General features: G+C 38.7%; 1 protein-coding gene across 1 annotated transcript in view; it reads left to right on the forward strand.

The window, feature by feature from the left end:
• The first annotated feature begins 2478 nt into the window (after positions 1-2478).
• Actr3 (actin related protein 3) overlaps positions 2479-25146 on the forward strand; it is a 43362-nt gene continuing 20694 nt past the window's right edge. Inside the window, exons 1-4 of the mRNA XM_090342924.1 lie at positions 2479-2744; positions 17287-17342; positions 21836-21960; positions 24701-24811. Coding sequence (XP_090199050.1) covers positions 2701-2744; positions 17287-17342; positions 21836-21960; positions 24701-24811 — 336 coding nt within the window. The 5' untranslated portion in view covers positions 2479-2700. The remainder of the gene's footprint in view (positions 2745-17286; positions 17343-21835; positions 21961-24700; positions 24812-25146) is intronic.

Below are 25146 nucleotides of genomic sequence, written 5' to 3' on the forward strand. Positions count from 1 at the left end.
TAGTGGTTAAAGTGCTTGCCTAGCATGCACGAAGACCCGGGTTCGACTCCTCGGTACCACATACATAGAAAAAAGCCGGAAGTGGTGCTGTGGCTCAAGTGGTAGAGCTCTAGCTTTGAGAAAGTCCAAGGACAGTGCTCAGGCCCTGAGCTGAAGCCCAGGACTGGCAAAAAAAAAAAAAAAAGAATACTAATGTTAAATTATTCTTAGGAAAAAAGTAAAAATCCTGGCAGTCCTAGAACTACGTTCTAACAAAACAAAAAATTGGAGGTTGAGGTATGGCCTCTCCATGTTGCTCTGCCCTTCCTATGCCTTTTAAGTATAATAATACCAGCCTGGATTTGCACTCACATTTTGATACTTCATCTATTTCTGGAAACTTCTCAAGGCCAGCACATGAGCAGCCAGACTCAGAGCTATCAGCCTCAGTGTCCCTGAATGATGTTAAAGGCACTAACCTGTTCTTGGGATCTTTTTGGCAGGATATATCATTCCTGAATAATTACCTGTAACTGGTGAAAACAACCATTTGTTTTCTTTACTTCAAGCCATAATTGACTTTTCTACAGGAGGCAGTTATCAACTACACGCTTAACTAGAGGACCTTAACTACTTCAAAGTGGAAGTGAGAATTCCCATATAAATGCATAGGGGGAAAAAAACCCAACAAAAATGCATCTGAAAGAAGAACCATTTGACTTCCCTGAAGACAACTTCTCAGAAAAGCTTTCCCTTAGAATTCAATGTGAATCAGTGTGGGTATATGGAACATTAACTGATGATGGTACCCCCTTGGTGTCTTCTATGTACAAGATCCCATTTGTGCTGTACCTCACTTCTATCCTTCAAGGTCAGCACATAATGTATGATTCACTGTGGATTTTTTTGGATTCATTCTCAACATGATAACAATAACATTTTCTTGCCTGGATACTTTTGAAGGCTTAAAGTTGCTGTTAGGATAGAATGGTCTTAACTTCCAGGATTGTTTGAATCTTCCCCATCTTTCTGGGTTCACTTCTTACTGAATTTGTCCTAGTTCTATTTGGGTCTTCTTTCCCATGACACCAAACATACTTCCTCCCTTCCTTTTATCTCCTGCCATCTTGAAGCCTTAGCTACTTGGCCAGAGAAGCTTTCCTTATCTTCTACCTCTGTTCCATTTTCCCACTTCTAACTATATTTCTCATAGTCATCTGCACTCTTCTTTCTATTGCTTGTAACAAGTTGTTTCTCCAATAATTTGTAAACCGTAAGAGTCAAGGCCATATCTATTCTGTACCCTGGGAATATTCTAGGTCAGCACAATCTCTGCCATAAGAATGTATGAACAATATTGCATCAAATTAAATGAGTGAAACCCCCGTGTTCTCTAGGTCGGCACAGCACCATTTGTATCCAGTCTTATCAAGTGCATTTTTACTACAGTCTTATAGAAGCAAACCCAGGATGACTTACCAGCGGATAAAAGTGAGTAACCACCTAGGTTAATAAAGCTGGACCCCAAGGACAGGCTCTACTTCTGAATGACTCATCAGGAAACTCTGATGAGGCTCACGTTTGCTTTAACAAGCCTTCCAGGTAATTCTGATGCACACCGAAGGTTGGAAAGGACTGTTGTCTTTGGCATCCCAGTTCGATACATACATATACAAATACACTCCCCCCTCTCAGTCCCCCCCAGTCCTAGCATTCACCCTCACTATATTCCACAGGGAAGTTTTTGTCGACAACCATCCAAAAGCCTAACTAAAGGTGCACTCTGTGTGTATGTGTGTATAGTAGGATATAATTTTATGTGTGTGTATAATTCCCAGGAGGAGGCTTGCCTTTTTTTTTTTTTTCCCCTTCTGGGTACTAGCCTACAGTCTAAAATCTGGTAATGACTAAGAGCTCAGAACAAAGGCTGGGGACCATCGGGCACGCCTCCTTCACGAATCTGGCAGCACACCCACGTTCCCACCTGGCTCCCCGCCACCCAAGTGTCAAGCGCGGTGGCCTGCTGCGCTCTCTAAGCGTTCTCAGTTAGCTCGTTTTCCTCCGGGCCCGGGGGAAGACATTCCTAGCCAGCAGGAGCGCTTCCCCCGGCTTCCCTGCCTAGCCCAGAAGCAAAAGGAAACCCTCAGGGCTGAACCCTCAATCCCCCCCTCCAGCTTCAGAAGCAGAAGGGGAAGCTCGGGCTTGACTTCCCCGCCTCTCCCTCCCGGGGAACCCGTACTGGATCGCGCTGACACGCGGACGGGAGCCGCGGCCTGCGCTCGCACCCCACTGCGCATGCTCCCTCGCCCCGCCCGCTCGGAGCCGGAAGCGGGGAGCGGGGCGGCCCGGGGCCTGGCCAGGGCCGGGGCGTCGGCACCGGCGGCCATCTTGGCTTCCCGGGGAAAGGCGGCGGCGTGAGGGGGAAGAAGTTGTAGGGTGGGGGCCGGCGTGAGGGGGAGGGCAGAGGAGGGGGGGAGGAGGCCGCGGCGGGGCCAGGGCGGGGACTGCCGGCCCGCCCGCCTGCCTGCCTCGCCTGCCCGCCCGGGTTGCGGAAGCGGTCGCCGCCGACTCAGCCCGCTCGCTCTCTGGCTGCCGCCTCGGCTTCCCCGCAGACGGAGGGCGGCCGGGCCGTGGATGGTCAGATAGCGCCGGCCTCCTGCCGCCCATCCCCGGCCCCAACCAGCGCGGCGCAGACGGCGGCGGCAGTAGGCGCGGAGGAAGATGGCGGGACGGCTGCCGGCCTGCGTGGTGGACTGTGGCACGGGGTAAATCTCAGCAGGGGTGCAGGGGGGCGGCCGCCACCCGGGCCGGGCTGGGGAAACTGAGGCGGAGGCCGGAAGATGGCGGGGGAGGAGACGGCGGCCGCCGGGCGATGAATGGTGCTGCGGCGGCGGCCGGGCTGGCGAGGGGTGGGGCCGGCGGCCAGCGAGCCCTCTCCCTCGTTGTTCGCTTGGCCCTCGGGGCCCCGGTGTGGGGGGGGCGCGGCGGTGGGGCGGGCCGGGGTAGGTGTGTGTGTGTGTGGAGGAGACAGGGGCCGCGAACCCCGGGAGGGCCGCCCCGCTCCTCCCCGCCCTTCCCCCACGGCCGCCCCGGGAGCGGTGGGACGCCGCCTCCGGGACGCGCGGGCGCCCGGGGCGGCCCACCTGGGCCGCGGGGTCGCGGGGAGGGGGGGGACCCCCGCCCTCCCTGGGGCCCGGCCCTCCGTGGGGACCGAGGGAGCGCGGGGAGAAAGAGGGAAGCGCGCTGGGTGTAGGTTTTGTAAGACTGCTGTGACAACACTGCCCCGGGTGTGGGTGGGGAAAGGGAAGAATCGGGCTCTGCAAAATGGGAACCCATTTATTCCGATCACCCCACCTTCTCTTTTCGGCCCCCACTGCGGGCGGGCGTGTGTGTGTGTGGTGTGTGTGTGTGTGTGCGTGTGTGCGTGTGTGCGTGCGTTCTAAACGGGCGTACCAGGGCGCGTTTTAAACTGGAGAGAGAAAATGTCATGTGTTACTGCTCTCTGCCTTAAAAAAAGTCCCCCAGTGAGCAAGCGCGCTGCAACTTCCTCAGTGTTGTCAAAGCCGCTTCCTGCTTTCTGCCTCGTATAGCCTTATAAGGTAGTTTTTTTCGTGTCCGACGTGAACACATCTCACGGTCCAACTTTTCAACGTGAAGCAGGTTGCGCGGAGACGCCATGACCGCTCCCAGGTGGCAGTGTATTCCAACTTGACCAAATAGGAGGTTCTTGTGAGCTGGGGGGAGAGCACCCGGCCACACTGAGGTGTGTACCCCGACCGGAGCTTGAAAGCTGCAGGGACGGTAGGCAGGCAGAGAGGACTGCGCTCGACTGGCACACACACGGGCAGGGTAGCTTCACCAAAATAAGAGTAGCTTGCGAGGGGTTCATCTTTTTGACTGACAGACAGGTTAGAGTTACCGCAACATTGCATCCTTTCTGAGACTGGTTAAGGATGAATGGCATCTTTATGTTGGAATATTAAAAGTGATACTTTTGGAAACCGGAGGGTGGGGGGGCTCTACTGATTTTTATCTTCCTAGCTCTAGCCTACGTAAACTTTCTTTGATCTTCATTCTCATTACCTTTGTGTTAGTGTGCGGTTTCTAAAATCCCAGCACAACTCCTTAAACAACCAACTTGCTGTTTTCCCTTAGAGATGGTTTACTTTAGCCTAGGATATATATATATATATATATATATATATATATATCTGGATATATATATGTGTGTGTATACATACATGTATGCCTACGTACGTACATGTATGTATATATGAACATATGTGTATATAGAAATGATGCCTTAAAATGTTTCTTTTGCTGTATCATCATTTCCCAGAACCAATATTTTCTTTTTTTATATATTTTTTATTGTAATTAATAGAAGGGTTACATTATATTCGCCACATAGACGGTGCATTACTTCACATACATTGATACCCTTTCTTGTGTTTTCTTTTTCTTTTCCTTTTTTCTTCTTGCCAGTCCTGGACCTTGAACTCAGGGCCTGAGCACTGTCCTTGGACTTTCTCAAGGCTAGAGCTCTACGGCTTGAGCCTCAGCACCACTTCCGGCTTTTTTCTCTGTATGTGGTACCGAGGAATCGAACCCCGGTCTTCGTGCATGCTAGGCAAGCACTCTACCACTAGGCCAAACTCCCGGCCTGTCCTTGGGCTTTTGTAATATTTTATTTTTCTTATTTTACTTGGTGAGTAGTTTTATGGCAATGGCCAGTTTCAAAACTAGATTTGTCCTGAATAGGACTTTTCACATGTGTTATGTGATTAAATATTGCCACCTATTTAATACTTAATGCTTTGTTAATTAATGCTGGTTGTTAATTAAAAGAGTAGATAATAAACATAATATTTACTAAATAGCATGATAACATGGTATCATCTTTAGTATGATATTTCTGTCTTCATTTCCCTATTTGAAGTAAAGTTTTAATTATTTGAGAATTAGTTTATTAGGTATCTTACTGAGTTTAACTGTCTTAGCGAATGAATTAGTCACTGTATTAGATTATCTCATTTGGCCTAACCTTAAATTTATATCACATACTAAGTGGCCTGTATTGAGGAGTTGGGTTGAATTTATACCTAGACTACATCTATCTTTACACCTCAATTACTAAATCATTACAGTCTTTCATTGGTCCCACTTCAGAAGTAGAGATTACCGAACAATTCATTATAATAGGAATGAAGATAATTAGGAGTCTGCTCCTGTACTGTTTTTAACCATCAGTCACAACCTTGAAGTTCCTTTCTTAAAGAGTTTGATTTAGCTGGACACCAGTGGCTCAGGCCTGTAATCCTGGTTACTCAGGAGGCTGAGAACTGAGGATCACAGTTCAAAGTTATCCCTGGCACAAGAGTTCTTGAGACTTATCTCCAATACACTATTCCATAAAAAGCTGGACGTGGAGCTATGGCTCAAGTGGTAGAATGCTAGCCAGAAGCAAACAGAAGCTCAGGGACAAGCCACCCTGCCTTCCCCAGAACCAGCCAAAACAAATTTATTTCTATTCTCAAAAGGTTGGCTTTTCTTTTTTTTTGTCACTTAGTAGATGCAGCCTGAAAAGTTTCACCTTCATCTCATATTATCATAAAGAGGAGATAATTCCTTGAGATTGAGAGGTTGGGCCAAGGGTAAATGAACATCTTTTTTTTTTTTTTTTGCTAGTGGTGGGTCTTGAACTCAGGGCCCGAGCACTGTCTTTGAATTTTTTTTGCTCAAGGCTAGCAGTCTTCCACTTGAGCCATAGCACCACTTCTGGGTTTTTCTGTGTATGTGGTACTGAGGAGTCCAATCCAGGGCTTTGTTCATGCTAAGAAAACACTCTGAGCTACATTCCTAGCCCCAAGCATCTTTTAAGAGTGGCTTTACAGAAAATTTTACACACAAAATAATTGTGGTCTTTATTTGAGTTTCTTTGCCTTTGTATATTGTGTATTTCTTTATCTTTAGAGAATACATCCACCTCAGATCTCCAACTCCAGTTACCTACTGAAATGAAATATTACAGCCTGAATTAGGTTGCTCATTCCAACTCATTATTTAATTTAGGCAAGAGATAGCCATCTTTTTAATTTGGTGGCCTTTGATAAGCTGTAAGATTTAGAAAACAACTGTAATTCTGAAACTTTAAATGAATGTATAACTCTGATAGAGTGCCAGTCTAACATTCAAGAAGCCCAGAGTTCCAGCCCCAACACCACATGTACACACACACATACACACACACACAATTAGGAAATTAAACTGAAATTTTTTAATCAAAATTTAAAAAAGAGAATAACTTAGGCCCAGGAATGAGGGAAAATCCTCATTTTATAAAGAATTTAGAAATAAATGTCTTTTATATTAATACTGGATCTACCTATCTTTTAGGCTGTATTAGAAAAGTATTGCAGAATAGAAAAGTAGATAGATGCCCATTGATAGAGCTGTTTGCTTAAAAACAAAATTACCAGGATTTGGGTGTAGGTTATTATCCAGTGTCTGTCGAACATGTGAGAGGTCCAAGGTTCTTTCTCTAGCATCAAACAAAGATAAATTACTGTAACCAAAAAAGCAGTTTTAAAGCATTAAAGGGTAAGGGTACAAGTAGTTTTAGTCTTGTATGTTTTCACTGAAGTTTCCACTGAAGTTTCTTCAGTATTTGAGCCTAAAGAAACATTTTACAGATTTTTATTATGCTAAACATGATTGGAGTTATTTCCTCTTGTATGCCTTTTCTTTTTCCATGATAAGCACTGCATTGGCAGATAATTATGGCAGAGGTTATGTAACCTTAGTTTTTGAAGTTTGGGATATATTCAGATCTAAAATAGATCAAGGAATTTTCCTGACTTAAGTTTCTGAGTCTTAAAATGTAAGCATAAATATTTTGTTGGAGTCAGTGAATGAGAAGCTTGTTTAACTCATCTGTGGCCAAATTCCAGAAGTGAGCACAGATAAGGATGATCTTGTTTTAGAACAGTGGGGAGGAGCCAGGTGGGTGGAGGAAGGCATGCTTGGGAAGTTCATGTTTCTTAGGAGTTCTGTACATAACTTGGCAGTCTTATTTCTGTAGTCATTTTCAGAGTCAGAAGTATTCATAGTATCTTGTTAACGAACAACATTTATTAAAGTTCTTATTTGCTGAAGATTTTTGCAGATTGTTTAATGCAAATAATAACATGCTTTTTGTGTGTGTGTGTGTGTGTGTGTGTGTGTGTGTGTGAGTCAGTGTGTGTGTGTCAGTGTGTCAGTACTCGGCTTGAGCTCAGGGCCTGAGCACTGACCTTGGACTTTCTCAAGGCTAGCACTCTACCACTTGAGCCTCAGCACCACTTACGGCTTTTTTTCTATGTATGTGGTACCGAGGAATCAAACCCAGGTCTTTGTGCATGCTAGGCAAGCACTCTACCACTAGGCCAAACTCCTGGACCCAACATGCTTGCTTTTATTGAGAATTTAAATTCTTGGATTTAGCTAAAATTTATGTTACCTTTTTTTGCTAGTCTTCTTTCCTATCTGCCAGTTTTGTGTTGAAACATCTGTACTGACTTTGGATTGTGTATATATTGTATTTAATGGACTTTCCAGCCTTATTGGTAAGCATAGTTCAGGATTTTTATTTTATTTATGTTTTTATTGTTGAGGTGATGTCTACAGGAGTTGCAGTTACATTCATCAAATAGTGAATACATTACCTCTTGAACATTGTTACCCCTTCCTATGTTTTTCTCCCATTTTCCCTCCCTACTCCCTCCCACTCATCTTGTTTTCCCCTTACCTTCCCTTTTTTCAAATGAACAAATAAACATATATACAACATACCAGGCACCAAAGTCAGATACAGTAACAATATGAGATAAACCATAGGGGAAAAGAAAAAGAAAGGAGCTTCACATAGTACATTAAGAACAACAATCACAAAGATAAACCTCTTGTTTCCATACAAGATTTTTATTTTTAAGTACAGCTGGAAAATTTCACTGTTGGGAAACCTTGTGGCCAGGCATTTTATTTGCTGTATCTTTTTTAACCTGTGACAGTTATTTTTGCTTCATTTTATAAGTGAGAAAGTAAGATTAGAGAATTTAAATTACTTTGTTAGTGCCATTTATTCAGTAGGTAGTAGTAGCTGCTATTTGGACCTAAATTCTGCATTTAGGCCCATGTTCTTTCTGGTATGTAATAGGAACTCTGCTGCTTTCTTTCAGAACTGTATACATTAGCTTAATTTATGATGTTAAAAAAGCACAAAACATTGTTAGTAACTTGAATTGCACAGGTAGAAGAAGGAGTGCTGTGAAATTGAGGCTAATTATATATTTATTTAGTAGTAGTGCAATTATCTTAGGATTATAACGAAAATGTCTAACAGATGCTACTACCCAAACTATTTTGGATATGTACTTATTCTCTTGTCTATGAAATGAAAGATGAATGTGGTTTGAAAGTCAGTTAAGTTTAGTGAGTATTAAATTCGAGCTGTCCTTTTAAGGGTTTGGGTAAACGCACAGGGGAGTAATTTACGAAGGATGGAAAAGCATGTGTGTATAGTTGAAAGAGATGAGCAGCTGTTTCTTATTCTTTGCCCCCTGGACATGATATGTTGCACTGCTTTTTCTTTATAAATTGAAGAATGTGTAAACATTTTGTGATAGGGATTTTGTGATATGGAAGGGAAGTGCATAATTGGATACCCAGGTATTATATGTTGTTAGCGAAGCTTTGCAAAATTATTTTTTTTTGATAGGGAGTGTAAAAGCAGGACTGTGAGATCAGCAAGAGGTGGGCATGGAGAAGAGACATGCTGGGGTGAAGACAGTATAAATCATGCATACGCACGCACGCACGCACAAATATACCCATACAAGAAGGTAGCATAATTAGCCCCAACAAATTGAAAGTAGGGAGGAAGGAAAGGAGGATTTGGAATACAATGGACAGCATGAACTAATGCACAGCACACTGTGACATATATATATATATAATTACATAGTAAAACCTTTTCATATTTCTTATATGCTATTTTGAAAATAAAATTAAAAAATCAAGTATAGGAATGAAATGTTGAAAATAGGGCTTTTAGAATATTTGCCAAATCGAGCTGGGAGCTTGGCCTAGTGGTAGATTGCCTGCCTAGTATGCATGAAGCCCTAGATTTGATTCCTTGATACCACATATACAGAAAAAGCTAGATGGGGCACTGTGGCTCATGTGTCAGGGCGCTAGCCTTGAGCAAAAAGTGTCTAAGGACAGTGCCCAGGCTCTGAGGACAAGCCCCAGGACTGGCAAAAAAATAAAATATAAAAATACAAAATAGAAGCTAACCTGGGAAGTAATGTTGACCATGTCTGATTTTGTGTATTGTTCATTTATAGTTATAAGTACTTGTAGTCAGCAGCTGTTGAATTTAATTGTTTCATTTAGTAACTATATAATTTCGTACACTTTAGATTCCATAGGTCTTATTTTTCTCATCACTAATTGGGAGGTTAAAAAGTTTACCTATTTATTTTATAATGCATGAAAATGGTTTAGCATCTAGGGGGCCCAGCATCTATCTCCCTCTCTCCCTCCCCTCTCATTTCCTGGTGATACTAAGAGATTTTGAACTCAGGCTCATTCTTGTCAAGCGCTAGTGGTCTTTTATTAGAGATCATTGGAGCCCTCCAGCACCCCATCTCTCCTTTTGCTTTAGGTATTTTTCAGATGGGTTCATGATTTTGCTCAGGACGGATTCAAACCTAGATTCTTTCTACCTAATACCTTGTAAGAAGTTACGTTCTCATGACAGCTGTCTACCAGAGACCAACATATGGAATGAGATATGTGGTTTTCCTGACTTTATCTGAGTTAGTTGTCAACCTTGGTTCTCTTGATTTCCTCTGAGTAGGTGGGCATGAGTCACTGTGCCTGGCCAGTGACTTGACACATTTTAAGAACACAACACATCGTAATTATAATCATTAGGGTGCCCCCCTTTTTGAAATTGAACTTCTTAAGGAAAGGCACACAATGTGTTATGCATATTTTTTTTTTAGCAACTGTAGGCCTTAGCTTGCCTACAACTGTTCTTTGTATGGTCAGTATGTTTTTGCTAATTTGAGAGATGCGAAGGAGGTATAGCTAAGACGTGGAAATTGATCCTTGTGGATTATAGGCAGAGGTAAATATGAGTGATTGGGGCAGTGAGGGAATTTTAAGCAATTAAGTTTAAAAAACTAAAATTGTAATTTGTTGATGTTCTGTAATTGGACATGTCCTTCAGAAAGTTAAAAAGAGAGATTGAGGCACTGGTGACTCACACCTGTAGTCCTAACTACTCAGGAGGATGCAATCTCAGGATTTTAGTTCAAAACCAGCCCCAGCAGAAAAGTCCATGAGGCTTTTATCTCCAATTAACTACCAAAAAACGGGAAGTGGAGCTGTGACTCAATTGGTAGAGTGCTAGCCTTGAGCAAAAAAGCTCAGAGACAGCACCTAGACCCTGAGTTCAAGCCCCAGGACTGACACACGCACACACATACACAAACAGGAAGTTGCAGAAGGTGAAGAGTTTGAAATCATAATGATAGTTTATAAATTAAGGTGAGTAAAATGATAACCCAAAGCAAAGAGAGCAGGCAGATTGAATGTGAATGGTTTCGTTTTTAAACATTATGGATAAGTGGTCCAGTTTCTTGAGCACCAAAATGAGAAAATAAGTGCATGTGGCCTGTGGTGAGTCATTAGTTATGCTGTGCCCTGCCCTATAGCCTAGACTGTCCTCCAACCCACAATCCTTACTTAACAACTCCCTATGCTGGAATTGGGGGCAAACAATACAATATCTTGCTTTAGCTAACTTTGTGAATGGGAAAAAAAAATCTTAATCAGTAGAGTTTAACTCAAATACAGCTAAATTTTCCTTTTCTAGTAGGGTTTATATCCCCTAATTAGTAAATACAGGTAAATCCTTAGATGTATAGTATTGTGAAGATGTAGCTTCAAACAGAATTTTTCTACCAGTCAAAAGGATTCAATTACTTCCTTGTAAAAATGTATTAGAACTTTAAGTGACATGAATTTTATTTTTATATTTTTATTTATTTATTTACTTATTTATTTATTTTGCCAGTCCTAGGGTTTGAACTCAGGGTTCAGACACTGTTCTTGAGCTTGTCAAGGCTAGCATTCTTGCCACAGCCACTTCCAGCTTTTTCTGCACATGTGGTACCAAGGAATTGAACCCTGGGGCTTCCTGCATGCTGGGCAAGCACTTTACCACTAGGCACACTCCTCACCCTACACTGATTTTAATAGCTACATATATAAAGAAGCAAGAGCAACTAATCCTTTAATCCTAACAGTACAAAAATGTACATTATAGTTTACCATACACTTGAATGAATTATTAAACAGTGGAGGGTGTAAGATATTGTTACTGGATTGATGAGTAAATTTGGTTCTTTAAAATAGTATAGTGAAGACTGGTACTTGAGATGCTGAGATCAGGAGGATCACCTGGTTGAAGGCTAGCCCTAGCAAAAAAGTTTGCCAGACAACTAAAGCAGTAGCTGGGTTAGTGGCGCATGCCTGTCATTCCAGTTTGTAGAAGGCTTAGGTAGGAATGATTATGATTCCAGGTCAGTCTAGGTAAGACGAAAAGTCCAGGTGACATCATCTCCAGCAAAAGAAGTCTGGCATGGTAGCACATACCTGTTATCCTAACTACAGTGGAAGGCTTAAAATAGAAGGATCATGGTCCATGTGCATGCCTCAGTACAAAAACAAGACTGTCTCAAAAAATACCAAGTGCCAAAAAAGGCCAACAGGTAAAGCATCTGTGTCACCAGTGTGAAGCAAATTGCCAGTGTGTAACCTTGAGTTTAAGCTTCAGTACCTTCCCTCCCTAAAGAGAGTAATATTTGTTGTGGTTGTCTTAGAACTTTTTTATGGGACTTTACAGCATCAACCATGAAAGGTATTTACTAAGTTATTAGAAATAGACATACTGTCTAGGACAAATGACCTTCATAAAATGAGTTTTTTTTGGGTCATGGAGTCTGGATGCTGTCCCGGAGTTCTTCACTTGAGCCACAACATCGCTTCCAAATTATCTATCTATCTATCTATCTATCTATCTATCTATCTATCTATCTATCTATGGAGAGAGAGAGAGTGAGAGAGCGAGAGCGCGAGCGCACATGAGAGAGAGCGTGCACGCGAGAGAGCACAGCAGCTAACCAGTCCTGGGGTTTGAACTTGGCCTGAAAATTGTCCTTGAGCTTTCTCAAATATTTGGGGGGGGGGTCAGGAGTTTGGCCTAGTGGTAAAGTGCTTGTCCAGCATGCAAGAAGACCTGGGTTTGATTCCTAAGAACCACATACATTAAACAAAAGCCAGAAATGGTGCTGTGGCTCAAGTGGTAGAGCTCTAGTTTTGAGTAAGCCCAAGGACAGCCCTTAGGCTCTGAGTTCAAGGCCCAGGACTGGCAAAAAATAAATAAATAAATAAATAAAATCTGAGAATCAAGTCAACCTGTCAGAAAAGCCCATGAGACTGCAATTAACTAGGAAGATGCTGGAAATACTAAAAATAGTCAAGTCATCCAATGCATGATATATGCATGATACAGTTTATATGTGTTAGTTTATTAGATATATAATCCTTTGAAAGTTGGTACTTTTATTCCCATTACAGATGAATTGCTAATGAGTGTAAATTATTTGCAGATAGCACATAGCTGTAGATGATCATATGCTATAACATTTACCCTTCAACAGTTTCTAATTGAGTGATTTTTGTGTGTTCACAAGGTTATGAAACCATCTTCATGAATTTTCATTACCCCACATGAAACATCATATCCATTAGTGGCTCTCCATTCCCTCTGCTCTCAACAGATACTAATATAATATACTCTATGGATCTATTTTTGGCTCTTTCCTGTAAGTAGAAGCATACAATTTGTGGCTTTTTTGCCTGGATTCTTTCATTAGGCAAGTGTTAACTTTTATAATCTGTGTTTGAGTGGTGATAGTATAGCAGGAAAGTGGTTTGGAAAACATAGGAATCTTTAAAAAGCAGTTGCAATCTAGAACTCTCCTAGCAGAGGATTACAATAGCTCAAACTCTAGATACATAAGGCCATATAGGTTGAGGCCAAATTAATGGACCTCCAGGACGTGGAAACAAGAGCTTATTATCAGTGACTGTTATTCTTTATGTATTATGTTTTTCTCTCTTCTCTTATGTTGCCCTTTGGTTAATCTCATATTGTTATCCCACTTTGTTACCTGGTCTAGTATATAGATATTTACTTGTTTATTTAAAATAGGAGGGGAAAAATGAGGGGAGGGAAATGGGGACAAAAGCATGAGAAGGGATATCAATGTATGAGAAGTAATGCACCTTCTATCTGGCGAATATAACTGTAACCCCTCTAGACATTCAATTTTTAAAAAGTACTAAAAAAAAAAAGCAGTTGCAGGAAAGAATAGAGAGATTTAAGAAAAAAGAGCAATCAGAGAAAGATTGTTTCCTTAATGCCATCTGTTTTTATTTATGAACCCGGTAACAACCTTTGAATTTACTATCATTACTTATGCATTACGAATCTGCCTGTTACATGTTTGTGGTCATAGACCTGTGTAGATGATCCACAAGTTTGAGAGGGTTCTGTAAGTAGATAGTTCACATAGCAAGAAAGGAAATATGCAGGACATATTCAGGAAAGATAAGTGGCAAATGCAGCATACTGAAAAAGTGTGCAGTATTCTGTAAGCCTTTGATACCTAATACTTAACCAAGTTTAATTGAAGCTAATTGTAGAGTACCATAGTGCTAAGCGTAGATGGTTTACAGTATTTTATCCATAAGGATTTTGTAATATTTGAGATTATTCTTTTTTGAAAGACTTTAGAATTGGAAGCAAAACATTCTGTTTCAGAGTGTTCCAATTTAGTTTCAGATTATCATATATTAAACAAAGCTTCTTGGTTTGGTATATTCAGTTCTAATCTCCAGTGTGGGTAGGGTGAGGCGAGGTATACCATTGACCCCTCTTCCTGTCAGTGTCACCGATCTATACTGTTTTTATTGTTTTAAATTTATTCTGCACTTTTATTGCAATTAGGTTATAACTTTAATTTCAGGAAATTCAAAGACAATAGACTATTCAAGTAATAGTAATTTTCTTCTCTCCATACTGTGAAATGTGGTCCATGCATCCATTATAAAAGTTCTATTTGTTTTTTTCCCACAATTGAAGTCCTAACATTAATAAGAAATTTTGAGTTAGGAGAAATAATATTGGAGAGTTGTAGGGTATTAAAAACCGATACAGATAACTCAACAATCTTTTACAGACTGGCATTAGTCCGATACAGATAACTCAACAATCTTTTACAGACTGGCATTAGTTTGTAGATAGATAATTTATAGCTATAAAACATTTGAAAGTACCTGCATGGTCTTTCTGTGATTATGGAAGGAATGGGAGACAGAATACTTGGAAAGTATAATTAAAATTGGCATACAAGGGAGTTTTGTGCCAAATGCTTCGCCTTGTTATCTTTAATACACTGAACAATCCTGAGTTAAGTGTTTATTGATGAATCAAAATTCAGATATTGGGCCAGGGAGTTTGGCCTAGTGGTAGAGTGCTTGCCTAGCACGCACGAAGACCCAGGTTCGATTCCTCGGTACCACATCCATAGAAAAAAGCTAGAAGTGGTGCTGAGGCTCAAGTGGCCAAAAAAAAAAAAATCAGATATTATAGAATAATACCTGTACCTACACACCTACACAAAGTCGGGTATCTGGGAAAAGTGTAAGTTTTCATGTACAGGCAGAATTTTGCAGACTAAGAGTTTAGGGCTTGTATTCAAGATTGGAAAGCAGCAGTGTTAATATTGGCTCAATGACACGAAGTGAGTTGGGCTTTTTAGAAACTGTTGGCAGTTTTTTTTTTATGGCTATCGAGTAATGTGGTATCAAGAAAGCTAGGAAGAGCATTTTAGGACTCAAATGCTAAAGAGACTTGTATGCCTTGTGAAGAAATTTTGCTTATTTTGTTTAAAAATAGGCAAGGGAAATCTTTGACGGTTTAGTTAATAGAGCAGTATCACATTTTAGAGCAGTTTATATTTTCTCCTTATTTTCAGTGTTTTATTTAGCATACTCTGTTTGTTTGTTTGCCAGTACTGGCGCTTGAACTCAGGGCCTGAGTGCTGTCCTTCGGCTTTTTCAAGGCTAGAGCTGTACCACTTGAGCCAAAGCACCATTTCTGGCTTTTTCTATGTGTATGTGGTACCCAGGAATCGAACAAGTGTCTTCATGCATGCTGGGCAAGCACTCTACTACTTGGCCAAACTCCTGACCCATACTCGGTTTTTTAACTTTGTGTTGTGGGGGTTAATTATCTCCAGAAAGATTTTTCCTTTTCTATTAGAAAACTTTCTGCAGGTATTAGCAGCTATTATTCGAGTCCAATGATGTCAAAACGTTTAACCTGCTTCTGTGTAACAGTGAATTTGAATATGGAATAATAGAAAATATTTTTGGTACTTGAAGCCTGTTTATAGTTAATAGCTTTACTCACATAGCCAAAGTCTTGCTGTTTCCTACAATAGCCTCAACATACTGTTTGTCACATAAAAGCCCAGCTTTTATAGTTTGTTTCCTCTTTTCTTTTTCTCCTGTCTTTCTCCCCACTTCCTTTCTTTCATTTTTTTCTTCCTTTATTTCTTTTCCCTCCTTCCTTTCTCTTGCTTTCTGTTTTTTCACTTTCTCTCTCTTCCTCTTTGATTCTCTTTCTTTGTCTTGTTGCCTTTCCTTTGTTTTTTTTTTTGCCGGTCATGGGCCTTGAACTCTGGGCCTGGGCGCTGTCCTTGAGCTCTTCAGCTCAATGCCTACCACACTACCTTGAGCCACAGCCCCACTTCTGCTTTTCTAGTGATTTATTTGAAATAAGGGTCATCGTCTTTAGTGCCTGGGCTGTCTTTGAACTTCAACCCTCAAGTCTCGGCCTTCTGAGTAGCTAGGATTACAGGCATGTGCCACTGGCGCCCAGCTTATATTTAATCTTTCAACTTTTGTTGTTGTTGTTGTCAGTCATGGGGCTTGAACTTTGGGTCTGGGTGCTGTCCCTGACCTATTCAGCTTAGGTTTCTTTATACCATTTTAAAAATTTCAGGTTTTTTCTTTTGATGTGGTGTATGCACACATGTGCTTGTCCTAGAGCTTAAACTCAGGGTCTGGTCTCTGTCCCTAAGCTTTTTTAAGCTGAAGTCTAGTGCTCTACCACTTCCAGCTTTTGGTGGTTATTTGGAGGTAAACATCCTACTTACTTGTCTGCCCAGGCTGATTTTGAACCATAATTTTCAGATCTTAGCCTCTTGAGTAGCTAACATTCCAGGTCGAGCTATTGGGTCCTGGATTTTTTTTTTCTTTCTTTTTTTTTTTTTTTGAGACATCAGTACTAGGGGATTGTTTTCCTACTCCACTTTTTCACTGATGGCTTGTGTTCTACTGCTTGAGTCTTACTTGAGCCATATCTCTAGTTTATTTTACCTGTTCATATGCATTATATGTCTTCTTTCCCCTTCACTTTTATATCTTTTACATAAATACATTATACTTCACAGTTTTATATCTTGTTTTGTTCAGTTCATATTTGGAAGATTGGTCCATGTCAACCCATAAAAGTTTCCTCATCCACTTTTTATTGTTACATGTATTCTCATATGAACTTGGTGTATTTAACTAGTTTTCCTCTGACATTTTCTTTTGACATGCCTCTTGCTGTTGCTAAGCAAGAGTGCAGTGAATGATCTTATATCTATATATCTCTATATATATGTTGACATGTGTATTAATATCCCTGTTTGATAGTTTCTTGGGGTGGAATTTTTTATACAGCCTTGGGCATTTAGGCTCCATGTGTAGCTCAGTATTTTTTGTCTGTTGTGGGGCTTGAGCTCAGGGCTTGGGACTCATGGACTTTTGTGCCTGGGCAGGCTTTGCACCGTCATCCTCAGATCTCAGACTCCTGAGTAGCTTGGATTACAGGCGTAAGCCATTGGCCCCTGGCTTTACAGTACTTTTATAGCATGCACAAGCCCAATGAATTTGATCCCCAATGAAAACAAAAGAGCCTAATGGATGTTTATGACTTTGATATAATTTCCAAAACATATTTAAGTGGGCCAGAACTATGAAATTTTGTATATTATTTACAATGAAATGCTATTTTTTAGCAAATGAAAATAGTGATTGCTAACATTACTATAATTTTGTAAACTTCATTTTGTTTTGCAGATATACAAAGCTAGGATATGCTGGAAATACAGAACCACAGTTTATCATCCCATCATGTAAGTATTTTTAAAATCAATTTCTTTTCAACAAATCATGTGATTTTAAAGATCTCCTTAATAAAGTGAATAAGCTAAACAATGGTGTTCTATGATATTTAGTCCTTTTTTTGTGCCAGTTCTGGAACTTGAACTCAGAGCCTAGGCTCTGTTTCTGAGCTTTTTTTGTTCAAGGCTGGCGCTCTACCATTTGAGGCACTGCTCTACTTTTGGATTTTTGGTGTTCAATTGTAGATCCAAGTCTCACAGACATTCCTGCTTAGGCTGGCTTCAAACTGTGATCCTTAGATCTCAGTCTCCTGAGTAGCTACAATTTAAGGTGTGACACTGGTGCTGTTCTGACATTGTTTTCCTAGTTGTAAATCTACTACTACTATTAATATTAATATTATTTTGTAGCCAGTCCCTGGGCTTGAACTCAGGACCTGAGCACTGTCTTTGGGCTTTCTCAAGGTTAGAACTCTACCATTTGAGTCACAGCACCACTTCTGGCTTTTTTCTGTGTATGTGGTATTAGAGGAATAGAACCCTGGTCTTGGTGCATGCTAGGCAAGCACTCTACCATTAGGCCAAACTCCTGGCCCCTACTTTTATTTTTGTATATGTGACTATGCATTTCAGCTTTTTGTTTAGTTCTCTTTTTACAGAAATCTCTTTCTAAAGAAAAAGCAAAAAGCTGACCATTAAGCAGTTTCTTGCTTTGAAGATATTGCTCTCACTAATGTGTGGTATAGTTAGTTACCAAGTAGTTCTTTTCCCATAATCTCTCTCTAAAGATTATCTTCTGGCTTGCTGATAAGCTTGTTTGCAGGATCTTTGCCTATTTTCATCTCCAGTGAGTGCTCATATTTCAGATAAAGATGCCATCTCATCTTAAGAGATACGAACCTCATTTATTTTCTGTTACTGTTATCTTATAACCAGTATAATATGTGCATTGCTTTTAGAATGTCATTGGTCTTCCTTGTTCTAGTTAACTTTCTGAACATCACTTGTCTTTCAGTAGTTTTAAAAAGCTGTCACATTTGATTTTTTAGAGCTCTTTATTATCATTTCTTTTGTTTATTTATTTAGCCAGTCCTAGGGCTTGAAATCTGCACTCTGAGCTTCTTTTGCTCAGGGTGAGCACTTTATCAGTTGAACCACAGTGCCACTTCCTAGAGCTCTTTTTATTCTTTGTCTTCAGTTAGCATACCTTTGACTTTCGTATAATTCACAAATTTTATAGATTATATGGTAGCACCTCTGACCTGCTGCCATGACTTGCATGTTAGATAACAAATCTTTTTTTTTATTTTTTATTGTAATTAATAAAAGGGTTACATGATATTTGCCAGATAGAAGGTGCATTAATTCACATATATTGATACCCTTTCACATGTCTTGGTCCCCATTACCCTCCCCCCCCCGCCCCCCCCCCCCCCCCCCCCCCCCCCCCCCCGTCTTGGTTTTCCCCCTTCCCCATCCAATTTCAAATAACCAAATACAAATAAATCCAATATATCAGATAACAAAGTGAGATACTGTAACAATATGAGATAACCAAGGGACAGCAAAAGAGATGAGAGATAACATAGTACATTAAGGACAACAATCATTCATTGTATGGCTTTTGTTTCAATATCCTGGAGGTCTTTTTAATTAGCTTCATACTATATGGCCTTATATATCAAGGTTTTGCTCTATTGCAGATGTCTGCTAGTAGAGCCCAAGGTTTCTACTGATTATGACAAATGAGGGGAACCATTGAGCCTAAGTTCCTTTGAGTCTGGCTTACTTCACTTCATATGATTTTTTTCTAAGACTTTCCATTTCCTAACAAATGGGGCGATGTCGTTTTTTCTGATAGTAGCATAGAATTCCATTGTGTACAAATACCTCAACTTGTTGATCCATTCATCAACTGAGGGACATCTAGGTTGGTTCCATATTTTTGCTATGGTGAATAATGCTGCAATGAACGTTATTGTGGTAGTGGATTTAGTATGCTCTAGTTTTTAGATAACAAATCTTTTAAGTCATTATTTGGTAGTGGTCTTGGAAAACTTAATAGGAGTCATTTAAATTCATTTGAATAAATTTCGGATGTTAATTTTATAAAAATAATGAATATACAAAAAATCGTAGTTCTCAACAATGTAAATCTCTTGTTTCAATCAATCATGGAGTGTTTTCGTTTGTTTAGTAAAGATATTAAATATGAGAGCTAAGGGAAATACACCGTCAAAATGATACTGACAAGGAGAAGTTTATTTAGGGAATGTATGTGTATACATCCACATATGTACATACAAACATATATACATATGCATATTCACTCTAAGGAAACAAATTATTGACTTGTGTGCTTATTTTTCTGGTGTACTTTCTTGTAATGGATTATTGACAACTTAGACTACTACTTTAATATGTTATATAATGTAGAGTGGATTGTGACACTGATGAAAGAATTCATATGAATCTTGTCATTTTAATGGTACTGTTGCCTTTTCATTTATATTTTATACATATTGGTTGCCTATTCTGAGGACAGTTGGCTTTTCTTCATTTTTTTTAATGTTGGCTTATTGCTGGCTAGATTTTTTAAAAGTGAGCTACTATTTGATTTTAATTATTGAGTTTCATATTAGATTCTTGACTATACTAGTGTAGTTTGCTAGAAGGCTGTACTAAATTTCTAAAAAAAAAACTGGCTTCAAGAAACTTTCAGTTTAAAAACTGATAATAGAAAATTACAGTTTGGAATTACAGAGATACATAATATAGCAGGACTGTGCTTTCCTGCCTATGGCTCTTAAGAGGAGAACCCTTTCTTTACATTTTCTGTCTTTTAATGTTTCTTGGTGATTGCTGGTTGGTAGATGCATCATTGTGGTCATGATCATGGTTATCTTCTCTGGTTTTGTGTCTTTAACTCCGTCTCCACAGCCAAAGTCCTGTCTTTCTTCAAATTTCTCCGTTTTATAAAGACATTAGCTGTAGCTATTAAGAACTATCTTAATAGCCTCGTTTTTAACTTAAAAAACCCAATTTCCACGCAGGGTTACATACTGAGGGTTAGAGTTTTGACATATCTTTTTTTAGAGTATAGAACTTAACCTGTAAAAAATTAATCTGTAACAATATTATATAGTCTCTAATTGTTAAAGTGTTTTTTGAGTCATTATGTATTATTATTTCAGAATACTTAAGTGTTACTACCATCTTTCAGGTTTTGGTATTGCTTATATTCTTAAATGTTTGTCTTTATTTGAGGTCTTCTTTATAATCGTCTAATGAATCCTAGAATTGTGTCAACATTAAATCCATTCTTTATTTTATCTTTCTGCCAAAATACCCATTCTCAGTTTTTATTTTCTGTCTTGGTAGAATGTTGAAAATTCATTTGCCTATTGCAAGAAGTATTTTAATTTTTGCTGTTTTTCCTCGTTCAGTTTGCCTTCTCCAGATATAGTGTTTGTTATCAGACACAGACATTTCCACTATGTTTTGTTTTATTTTATTTTTTTTGTAGGTCATAGGGCTTGAACTGAGTGTGGGCGCTGTCCTTGAGCTCTTCAGCTCAAGGCTACTGCCCTACCCTTGAGCCAAGCCCCACTTTCCCTTTTCTAGAGGTTAATTGGAGTTAAGAGTCTCTAGTTCTTTTGTGCCTGGGCTGGCTTTGAACCTTGATCCTCAGATCTCAGCCTCCTGAATAGCTAGGATTATAGATGTGAGCTGCCACGCCCAGCTTCCACTATGTTTTTATGATGCATATGGATATTTTGACAAGCCTTGTATATATGATTTAAATTTGTTTAAATTTACTGAGTTTCTCGGGATATTAATTGTGAGATTTCTAGATGTCTGTGTATATTACATATATATTGCCAGAGAGAATCTGTAGCATTTAGAAGGAAAACTATAGTGGCAAAAGAGTACATGATAGGTTTTCATCTCTGGAATTATATGTCAGATACCTGAAGTTTTTAAAAGGGATTCCTTGAGATTTATACATACTAATTGAGATATCTTTTTACATATGTGATTAATGTTTTAACAGATTTCTATTATATCAAATGATAATAAAATAGCCTATAATAATGAATTGAGTGGGAATATGAAAAATGTTTGTTTTTTAAAATTCTTGCACTGTTCCCTCTTTCATTTATTACTGATTTTTCATTGTCAATTTCTGATTGTCATGCATGTATGGATATGTAATTTTATTCAGAAACAGTTAAAAGTTTTTAAGTTCAAATCCAGTTTTCAGTTATGTAACTGAAATATTTTCAGAGTGATACTTTTTGGCTTTTATTATTTGAGACCTTGTCTCTGATTAGAAGCTGATTTCATTATGTAAAATGAATTTTGCCCTGGGTTCCTTTTAGCACCTTGGTGCATTAGTTTGACACAACATGCTAGGTCATGTTTATAACACTTAAGGGTGGGAGAAGTATAAGTTAGAACTTTGTCTCATTGAAGTTTTTGAACTTATTTTACTTATTTTAAAGGTATTGCTATTAAGGAATCAGCAAAAGTAGGTGATCAAGCTCAGAGGAGAGTGATGAAAGGTGTTGATGACCTAGACTTTTTCATTGGTGATGAAGCAATAGAAAAACCTACATATGCAACAAAGGTATGTTTCTGTGTTTTAATAAATAACATTTTCCTTTCAAAAAATTTATTCAATGCTTGAGTCAGTTGGGATTTTACTTAATAGATAGTTCTCTAACACTGTTAACCATAGAAATTTCTTCTCTCTGGCTTTAACTCTGGCTGCTTCTTTCCCCACCTCAAGAACAGGAAACAATTTAACCTATTTAAGTATATATAGGTCTCCTGCCCTCAATGGGATTTGCATTCTCTCATTTTCACATTATTACATCTGGAGAAACTCCATTCCTTTATTAAAATCCAGTTCATCATTTGTCTGCTCTTTGAAACTAATAACACGTTCACCCAGAAATACTGTCCTTTATAATTCCCCATTTCTCTGTCATTTTACTAATATTTTTCCATCTGTGTTTTTTTTTTTTTTTAAATTGAGGCATGGTTTATTGGGGCTTAAACTCAGAGCCTTGTGTTCTTGCTTGTCTTTTTCAGAAGCTCAAGGCTGGCTGTAGGTCTGAATTTTACAGTTTGCATAATATTTTTGACTATAATCATGGCAGTTTAAGAGCAAATCTAGTAATGCAGAAATTTTTATTGTGCCTTTTATTTTCTGGGCCTCAGGGCTTTTTCTGCTCTTTTCTGCTCAAGATTAGTGCTCTGTGGCTTGAGCCATAGCTCCACTTCAGCATTTTCCTGCTTATTTGGAGATAAGAGTCTCATAGGCTTTCTTACTTAGCCTGGCTTCATTGAACTTCAGATCTCTACCTTCTGGGTAGCTAGGATTACAGGCATGAGCCACCAGCTCTTGGCTCTTTTTTCCCCCCTACTTTCCTTTGTATTACTTAAGCACAGTCCTCAGGTTGCTTTTATTGTTTCTTTCTGTCCCTTTTCCCTTTCTAGGTTGGTCTCCAGGCCTTGCTCATTCTAGGCTCATCTATCCCTGACTTGTATCTTTAGCACAACTGTTTTATTGTTTTCTTTAAGACCTTCTTTATCAGGGATAGAGAGCCTTTTTTTTCCCTCTAAAGAGCCATTTGGATATTTATAACATTGTTTTCCACCCTATAAAATTCTCAGTATGAACAAGTACCAAATGAGTGCCCCAGCCTTATGTGGCCTGGGAAGACTGGGTGTTTTGATTGTCTGGTTTCTTTATCTAGAACTTGTATCTTTCTACACCCCTACCCCCAAAACTTTGAACACATATCTTTTTTCATTAATAAGACTTTCTCAGTGAAGCCTTCTCGTTCTTCACAAGCCCATTTGATCATCATGTTTTAGGAGCTATGCTACGAGGTAATACTTGTTTGTATATACATTCACAGAGAGAGCAGATATCCATAGTAATAATTGATGAGTGAGTAATTAACACTTAGAACATTTAAATTTGTACATTTTACTTTATGTTATAAAATAAATGATGTAGTATGTTAATTTCCTTCTCTAAAATGAACTGGAGAGGATTTTATAATTCCTAGAAATGGTCAAGGAGGCTGGAGTAAGAAGGGGGTGATAGGGTCCAAAGTACAAAATATTCATTCCTTTGTTTATTCATTCTGCTACTGGTATTGAATGTGTATTATGTTTATAGAACTATATTCTAATACAGAAGATTACCAGTTTTCTCATTGTCTTTGATATCTAAGCAGTGTTTTAATTGGGCCACCAACATTAAAAAATTCTGTATTTATCTATATCTATTGAAGACTTTCTTCATTAATTAGCTAGGTTCAAGTAATATACCCTGTGGAGGAGGGGAGAAACACCCTTTACATTGAACACTATTTTGTTTTGCTGTTAAACAATCACCATTAGTATGTTGATTACCTGTTAAGTACTGTTCAATTACTCAAACTTGAATGAGATTGGACATTGTCCCCTTCATCTGATTTTACATGGATTTTGTTTTGCATTATACTTAAGTCCATTAAAGCAGCTTTTAAACCACTGTCATTTAAAGTAATATAATATGAATTAATGTTAAAACTAATCTTTAAGCTAGTATATCATGTTGTGTCTAATTGATGTTGAGTATCTTTTATGATTGAATTAAACTCATATTTTAAATACCTTGTAGTATTCTTAAGAATTTGCTATAATAAAACTGGATCGCTTTGCAAGTTTTTAATGTAATTCCTTACAAAGGTAAACTTTCTTACAAATTGTACATGCTTGTTTTTTCATGATTATTGTAAGCTATATATTTAGCAAGTGTGTTTTATTTACTTACTTGTTTGGTTTTTGCATTATTTTGGGACCAGGGCTACCTGTGTTCCAGGGACTTGTGCCTCAGTTTCCCTAGCAGCTGGGACCACAGGCATATTCTACTACATCCCCTACCAAGTGTGTTTTACATTTAGGCCTACATATTTGTTAGTATATTATTGAATTGAAAATTAAGGAAATTATTATAAACCAAAATTTTTATAGTCTTAATTTTAAATGGACTCAAATTTTAATTTTACATTGACTTCCCATTTAAATTTCATAGTTTTTTTTTTAGCATTTTGAGATAATCATCTTACGTTTTTCTCTTTCACCACCCAAATATACATAGTAGAAATAATTTTATTTATCTTTATAAAAATTTTAGTATGCCTTTTCTAAGAATGATTTCTATTATCATTTTCACACCTAGGAAAATGTATTTTCTTCTAATTCATGCTATTACTCTAATAACTCATAATTTTATTTTTATAAAATTTTTCTTGTTGATCTTAATTTGTGGGATTTTGTTGGTGTTGTTTATTTGTTTTAATAAATAGTGGCCAATCCGTCATGGTATCGTTGAAGATTGGGACTTGATGGAAAGGTTTATGGAGCAAGTCATCTTTAAGTATTTAAGGGCAGAACCTGAAGACCATTATTTTCTTTTGGTAAGTACAAATTATAGTTCTAGTAGAGATTTACTTACTTTATTTATTTAAAAAGTCTTACTTTATATAGACTAGGGTTATCTTAAACTCATAGTAATCCTGCCTTTGCCTTTGAGTGGGAGAATTAGAGGCATGTGCCACTATTCTAGTGAAGAAACTTTAATGAGAACATTTTATCACGTATTATTATAGAGCATGCATTATCACTTATGAAACTTTCATATGAATGACAAGCCTATCATCTTTAAGACCATCTTATTACAGGCTAGATGGTAGAGGAGTAATATGACCAGGCATCAGAGCAAAAACATTTAAGAAATGGTAATTACTATGTA

Source organism: Megascapheus bottae, chromosome 12, assembly GCF_031878675.1.
Source record: "Megascapheus bottae isolate mThoBot1 chromosome 12, mThoBot2.hap1, whole genome shotgun sequence".
In the NCBI taxonomy this organism is placed as follows: domain Eukaryota; kingdom Metazoa; phylum Chordata; class Mammalia; order Rodentia; family Geomyidae; genus Megascapheus; species Megascapheus bottae.